The sequence below is a fragment of the Bemisia tabaci genome, unplaced genomic scaffold (assembly GCF_918797505.1).
Source record: "Bemisia tabaci unplaced genomic scaffold, PGI_BMITA_v3".
Taxonomy (NCBI): Eukaryota; Metazoa; Arthropoda; class Insecta; order Hemiptera; family Aleyrodidae; genus Bemisia; species Bemisia tabaci.
In genome coordinates, this window is record NW_027311734.1 from 107,562 (window position 1) to 115,350 (window position 7,789).

The following is a 7,789-nucleotide window of genomic DNA, read 5'->3' on the forward strand; positions in this document are numbered from 1 at the left end:
GACTTCCCACCGATCCAGACAGGGGTGAGGGCTCCTGGATTTCCTGGATGGAGAATTTGCAAGAAAAATGTCTAGCCTTGCATTCAAGAATGCGTAAGGAGCTGCGTTCGCATAGTATTTTTTATGTTGTTTTCCGATATGGGAAATTGTACACTAAGAGAAAAAGGTTACGGGCTATGTGCCACGGAGAAAAAAACTTCGTGCGTGGGACCCGAAGTTTAGGTCATATGCATCTCTGAAGTTTTCGGATCGAGCATCCGAACACTTAAGGTTCAGTTGCTGTGGTTTGGATCACACATCTGAAACTTCAGTTCTTACGTCTGAAGTACTTCGGTTTTCACATCCGAAAAACTTCGGTTCTCACATCTGAAGTACTTCAGATGAAAGAACTGAAGTTTCAGATGTGTGATCCGAACCTCGACAGCTAGACTTAAAGTATTCAGATGCTCAATCCGAAAACTTCAGAGATCCATATGACCTAAACTTCAGGTCCCACGCACGAGGTTTTTTTCTCCGTGCAGTATTTTTTATGTTGATTTCCGATATGCTAGGAAATTGTACACTGAGAGAGAAAGGTTACGGGCTATGTGGACAGTATATCGTCCGTTCCGGGCTCAGCGGCTGAAGGTTCCGGGTTCTAGAGCCGTATCTTCTACTGCTCCGGGTAGCACGCCCGGAACTCTCGGCCGCTGAGCCCGATCGCGGAGGGAATGTCATTATAACCCGTAAGTACGGCTACGGTGTAGAAAAATAGATTTGAAAGTGAGAAAATCTGCTGTCTTTTAATTTGTCAGGCGGCATTTCCCGTTTAATATGTATTTTATATTTTTTTATTTGTTTTATTTTAATCAGGATTCGTACTTACAATTTTTTTAGAAAATGTTACCTTTTCTCGTGATCTCCTAGTTTTTTGTTTTTTCTTTAGACGATGGCCTTGGGAAAGTTGCCCATCTTCAGGTCTTTGATCACTCCTAAGTAGGAAGCCTTGCATAGGGGGGATCAAAGACCTGAAGATGGGAGATTCTCCCGAAATGGCAACCGTCTAAAGGAAAAATCAGGAGAAAAGTTAACATTTTCTAAAAAAATTATGTACATGTATATTGAGAATTTTGTCATACCTCCTCTGATAATTGTTTATTTTAGAGATTAAGGATAGCCTCATGTTCGGCTCACTCAGTAGTGTCTACTCACATATGAGATTTAAAAAAAATTTGAACATTTGCAATTTTACATTCTGAACAAGGGTGGATCTGGAGACAAAGGTGGTTTTTTAGAAACCCTGCACTAACGACTCTTGCAGGATAATTTGGAATTACTGCTTTTTGTAGGAAATGACGTCAATATCGGCTCACTGTCTACTCATTAACAACCTCTGAATTTTGCAAGTGAGTCAAATTTTGCCACTGTAGAGGTATGATTATTTTAATTAAAAATTAAAATGCTAATATTCTAAAGAATTTCAATTTCAGTAACTTTCTTGTCACTGTTTCTTTTTTTATGACGTGACAGTCTTGCGATGTGTGGAGTGCGCCTGAATAGAAAATCACATAAGTAAGCATAACTTCAGTCTGGTTAATGTAACTAGAAGTCAACCAATTTTTAGATTAGTAAACGATTCGTCGCTCCTCTGAATTAAGGGCGTATCTCTATTTTCATATGAGCCCTGAAAAGCATAGAGTTATGCAGAGAACAGGGCTCACTCGGAAATGAAGATACGCCTTCACGTCAGAAAGACGATGAATCGGGCGATTGTGATGAAAGTTCTGGTCAAATTTACCGGTGCGGTGGCGTTTGCGGACGTGGCGTTTGCGGACGTGGCGTTTGCGGACGTGGCGTTTGCGGATTCTAAGAATCGGGTGGCGTTTGCGGATTCTCATATTTTGACGGTGGCGATTGCGGACAGGCGGAACAGGGCCGGTGGACTTTGCGGATCATAGAATTTCGGCGGTGGCGATTGCGGACGGAGGGGTAGGCACCTACTTATGCTGCCCCCCACCCCTGCGCTGTATATTAAACAAGCAGGAAGCTCCAACGCATTGGCGTCGGAGAGCGGCTCTGGGGGCAGTAGTTGTAGTCAAGAATGAGGGCCTAGACACATTTTGTCATTGATGTACAATCCGACAACTGTCGATTCATGTTTTGTAACTTAGCAGATTTACGTAGCCGGTGTATAAATGTGTATTGGGCTTTGATATGGCGAATACATGGCATTATCACTTGTTGTATACTTTTAATTTTGAAAGCTCTTTGGAGGTCCGCTTCCTAAAAAATCTCTGGTTGATAAGTCGTTTAGCGAGGCTGCAAAAAATTTGCATTTTTATATCTGAAAGTGTAGGTATTGGTTTTTGGTATAATTGTTTTTTTGGATTGCTGGAAAAGTAACGCATACTTCTATAATTTAGGACTGAGTCAGGGAAATATAAGGTTCGTTAAATAGTAAATATTCCTAGTACCGTGTGACACTATTGTTAACGAAAAGTTTTTGCAACTTGTCAAAGAGGTTGTTGAATGATCTTCGAATAACTTTTGATGAGCTAGAGGTAATGGTTCTATCTGCAGCTCGTGTACTTGTGTACGATATTGTCCAGAATCATCTAAATTTTCAAAAAGTGTCCGCTTGTTCGATACCCAATTTGCTCATTCGTGCATACAAGGAGAAGCGCATGAAAGCTTTAGCAGACATTTTGGAGATGAATCAAGAATTAGATGAAGAATTTATGACTTAAATCACGGCACCTTAATCACGGGATGACCTTAATTACGGCAACTATTTATTGTCCATGAGATGCAGATGGTTCCATTTCCCTAGCTCATCAAAAGGTATTCGAAGATCAATTTCATCAGCCACCCGTACGAACCACGTTTCTAGTGACCCGTACTTGCTTCGCACGTATGAAACATACAATCATAGAAAACAGAATTCATCTTACAATAATCAATAATCAGTAGGACATGAATCGTTGCGATGTATAATACGACATTATAATGCGGCATTACTATTGTAATTCATTTTAATGGATTAGGGGCATTATAAATCATTATTGCCACGTCGGAATGAAATGTTGTAGACTGAATTGAAAAGCACGTTGGCAAAATTTATTATAAAAATAGTATAACATGTAGGTACATAACATAAAGGTAATACAAATTAAATGATTAGAGCGTGTATATTTCATTACATTATAGGTATATTACAATCATTTTTGTCATTGTTGGAAATTTTGATAGTTTGAAATTTGATAGTTGATAGTTGATAGTTTGAGAGTTGAAAATTTGGTTATTTTATTTAGTTAAGGTGATTCGATAGACGCCATATTTTGTGTCAGAATGGCATGCGACATATCCCATCAATTGGTTCCATTTTTTCATTTACTCATCATTTTTCTCCAATTTTAAGTTTCGCAATTCTGTTTTCAGGAGACTAAAGCACTCACTTATCAATTTGTATATTTATATTGAGTTAAGGGTAGAGACGTATTCCTCACCTGCGAATCTCGCTAAGCTCCGAAATGCGTATGCCTAATTGCTGCGTAATGCCACAGACTAATTGCTCCGGAGAGGAAAGTTTCCTTTCCATGGCAATTAGTTAGTGCCAAAGAGAAAAATATTTTCTCTCCACTGCTAAGACTATAATTGCTCCGAAAAGAAAAAATTTCTCTCCGGAGCAATGAGTCGTAGCAGCGAAGAGAAAATAGTTTTCTCCGTAGCACTAACTAATTCAGTTCGCAAATGCTGAAAACGGATCAACTCTTTTCAAAAACCGGTAGAAATAATTCCTCGACATGGCACAATTTAATGTAGGTGTGTACCTGTCTCAAAGGTTACAGCATTCCGAATGTATTTTCTGTTCTTTTATGTATTTTTTATCAGCTTATCGTTTTCCTCCTATTCAGATACACCCGAAACCGAGTTCCAACGAATCCATCGGCAAAAAGTCAAGGTTGCCCATTGTTGAAATAAAAAAAAAGAGAAAAAAAATTGTATATTCTTGAAACTATCACATTTCCTGGCAGGGAAAAATTGCATACTTATTCCAAGCTTTACAGTTAATTTAAAATTATTCCTATTTTTATAAAAAACAAAGTTGCAGGTTTGTACTTACGATAAGTCACGTGACTTTGATTTTATCTTCTTTTTAGGCTTTGAGTTCGACTGATGTGTTTCAAGATTTTCGATGAATGAATTTTCTGCTTCATTTACTAGATGCGTAATATCAGAATCATTGTTCGATATATCATTTGCAACGTTCACCCTGTGTAGAGGAAAATATAAGATCGGTTGTTTTAAAAATAAATTGGAATTCTACTACATGTATGCCACTTGGGTTGAACAAAATTCTAAAAAGTTTTTTTTTTAACTATGAGCGCAAAGTTTGACATCGACGAAAATTGGCCAAAGTGACACTCTTACATCCCTAATGAACATACTTGAAGGAATTTTTTGTCCTCCGAAAGGATCGGTTACAATAGCGCGTTGAATGCTGAAAAACCCGCATTTTTCGCCAAAATTGGCCTTCAGACCCATGTTTAGGCCAGTGGTAGACCCCAAAATAGATCGGAAATGACCAAACCATTATGCATTCCGTAAAATATAGACCTTCAATGACCAAAAAAACGCAGAGTTGAGGAATTTCAGGGTAGGCCCAAAAAAGGCCCTTAACGATACCCCTCCTTTGTCAATTTGCAGTATTAACAGTTGGAAAGCAGCCAATAGATAATTAAGATGCTTAAACCACAATTTAAGGGGCACCTACAGCCGCATAGTAAACATAATAGTAAACTTAATAATACTCACGTCTGTAAAAAAACAAATATGCATAATGAGATTTTGGAAAGTGTAATTTTGTTTCACAAGACTAATGCTCAAACTACAACATTTTAAGTGGTGAAATTTTGTTAATTTGCAGTATTGCCAGTTGGAAAGCCGCCAATGGGCAATTAAGATGATCAAACCACCTTCTGAGGAACATCTAAAGTCACACAATAAACTTGATAACAACGCAAGGTTGCAACTAGAATAGAATTAACTGACATTTTTACTTACAGTGCATAGGTTTCACTCGATTCTATTTTCTTTTCCTTCTTTGGCTCGGCGTCATACGATTGTGCAGATGTTTCAATGCATATAGTATTGTTTTGGATCGGGGTGGATTCATCAAAACCAGGAATGTTTCTGCATTTGGTTATAGCTGTATCTCTGAAACAAGCAAAAAATGGAGAGTTTCTTAGGTAGATTAATAAAGCTTCTGCTAAAATTTTTTTTTTGGTTGCAATATTATGACAAGAAAATTAAACAATTGGTTATAAGGTGAAACAACAATAGCCATGAACTGAAATAATAAATGCAAAGCATTGCAAACTTGTTACTTATTATCATCGCATTAAGAGTTGGCAAACAAATTTTCTGATAGTAAAATGATACATTATCATCCAGTTACTTCCAAGGACATTGAAAAACAAATTACAGTTCAAGAAGACCACACAACTTCTGGTTACTAACAAATTAAGCCACCACTAAATATTAGGTATTCAAAGTATTAACTCCTAAAATGGTCTTATCAAACGTATAGATGTCCAAAACATTCCTCAATTTTGCATATCAACTAACACTTACATATTGAGTAAAAGCAGATTTCTTACCTCTGAATTATTCTTTGACTGCGTCGACTCATTACCTGAAATGAAAATTAAAACAGCATCATATTTTCTACATTTTTTAAGTCAACTCAAAAACTAAATTTTTGAAATTCTATAAATACATTGAGGCTTTAAAAATAAAAAAGAAGAGCAAGACACCAGTGAGGAACTCTTGAACTATAGGTTAATGAGCTATAGATTGTGCATAGAAATTGCCAGTCTAAAGTTTCAAGAATGAGAAAATAATCAGCCCATGAGTGGGTCCAGAATGAGGGAGAAGGAAAAGTTGAAATAATTTTACTGGAAGGAGGGATAAATGAGGTACTCACCGAATTTATTCGTACAGAACATTCAAAAATCCCGTGAAAAAACAGCTCACAAATAAAAGCAAATTGCCATAGAAACTTCTTCACGAAATCACACACACAACGAAGAACGAGGCGCTACAGACGAGTCCGTCCAGGACAAGTTAAAAAATTCCCATGAGCCGAGTGCCGTAGGTTAAGGGCCCGTTCGCCAAAACTAATCGGAACTGTATGAATGAATTGCTCCTTTTAAAAATCAAAACAATATCGAATTGCGATATATTACACAGTTAAGATAGGGCTATGTCCTGTCGTAAGCGGCGACATACAATCGATATCATTTCAATAATCGCCCCAATGGCCACGATAGTTGTTAGACGTTCACGGTTTCCCTGGCAACCTTTGTTTGCTATCAGCTGATATCAAGTAATATGACTAGGAAGCTCCAACCCAGTGGTTAAAGCTTCCTTAACCGCGAAAACTTTAAAATTCAAATTTTCAAATTTTGAACGTAAAGTACATTTTTTCCATCACGAGATAAAAGCACAAACAAGTTTTGAATTGTTGACTGTATCACCATGATTCCAAAAATACAATACACAACATAGCATTGACTAACAATAAAACAGTATGCAATAAAATAAAGTCATGACAAGGAACATAGCCGAAAATGGCGCCGATTCCCATCAACCAACGCGCGGTCTCTACAATGTAACATGCTGCATTGATACTCCCCAGCTGGGACCGTCCGGAATAGCAGCTCTAGTGCAAGCACCAGAGCCGCTAAAAGAAAAATTACCGGAGAGGATCTGGATTCCTTTTCGTGGATGTAGAATGAAAAAAAATATTAATATTAAACATTAGTATTATTTTAGTATGAAAACATATGAGCAGTGAACATACAGTACATTTTTAAAAAAGGCATATCAGAAATCGCAAGAAACTGAAAAATCGTCAGTTTCAGTCCATTTTTAGGATGAAAAACATGTTGTAAATTCTAGTCCAAAATTACTGAAAGTCAAACAATTAAAATGTGTTTTCATTTTTCGTATGTAATTTTTTGACTTCCAGTAATTTTGGACTAGAATTTACAACATGTTTTTCATCCTAAAAATGGTCTGAAACTGACGATTTTTCAGTTTCTTTTTACAGTTCTCAATTTACTGTATGTTCACTGCTCATATGTTTTTATACTAATATAATACTAATGTTTAATACTAATATTTTTTTCATTCTACATCCACGAAAAGGAATCCAGAGCCTCTCCGGTAATTTTTCTCTTTAATATACAGCGCAGGGTGGGGGGTAGCATATGTAGGTGCCTACTCCTCCGTCCGCAATCGCCACCGCCGAAATTCTATGATCCGCAAAGTCCACCGGCCCTGTTCCGCCTGTCCGCAATCGCCACCGTCAAAATATGAGAATCCGCAAACGCCACCCGATTCTTAGAATCCGCAAACGCCACGTCCGCAAACGCCACCGCACCAAATTTACCAAAACATGGTCATAATTATGCAATAATGCCACCAGGATTTAGATACTCCTCACCAAAAAAGTTTACCCAAGTCCATTAACCATTTTTTGTTTCAGTGTACTAATTATCGTAGGATTTTTCCACTACTTTTCCGTGGTGATCATTAACATCCACGCGTCCTGCACCTTGATTAAAGCCGTGCGTTCATTTGGTCAAATCTAAGTCCTTTAATGGAGAGAGTTGAGGTATAGATGAAACAACCAAACCACGTAATTGGGTTTGAGATTTTTTCGCAGCTTTCCTGTTGCCTTGTGATTTGTTAAAGTATGCGCGAGCCACGGTAATGCATATAATTTTCAATTTTTCGACTTTTC

At 37.6% G+C, this 7,789-nt stretch overlaps 1 protein-coding gene across 1 annotated transcript; it reads right to left on the reverse strand.

The window, feature by feature from the left end:
• Window positions 1-2,013: 2,013 nt before the first annotated feature.
• LOC140225744 (uncharacterized) lies at window positions 2,014-6,730 on the reverse strand. Its single transcript, XM_072305636.1, has 4 exons — window positions 5,966-6,730; window positions 5,640-5,674; window positions 5,044-5,196; window positions 2,014-4,252 (listed from the first exon to the last, which is right to left on the reverse strand). Exons 2-4 carry the CDS (start codon window positions 5,669-5,671, stop codon window positions 4,099-4,101), a joined length of 339 nt encoding a protein of 112 aa, XP_072161737.1. The 5' UTR covers window positions 5,672-5,674; window positions 5,966-6,730; the 3' UTR covers window positions 2,014-4,098.
• Window positions 6,731-7,789: the final 1,059 nt, after the last annotated feature.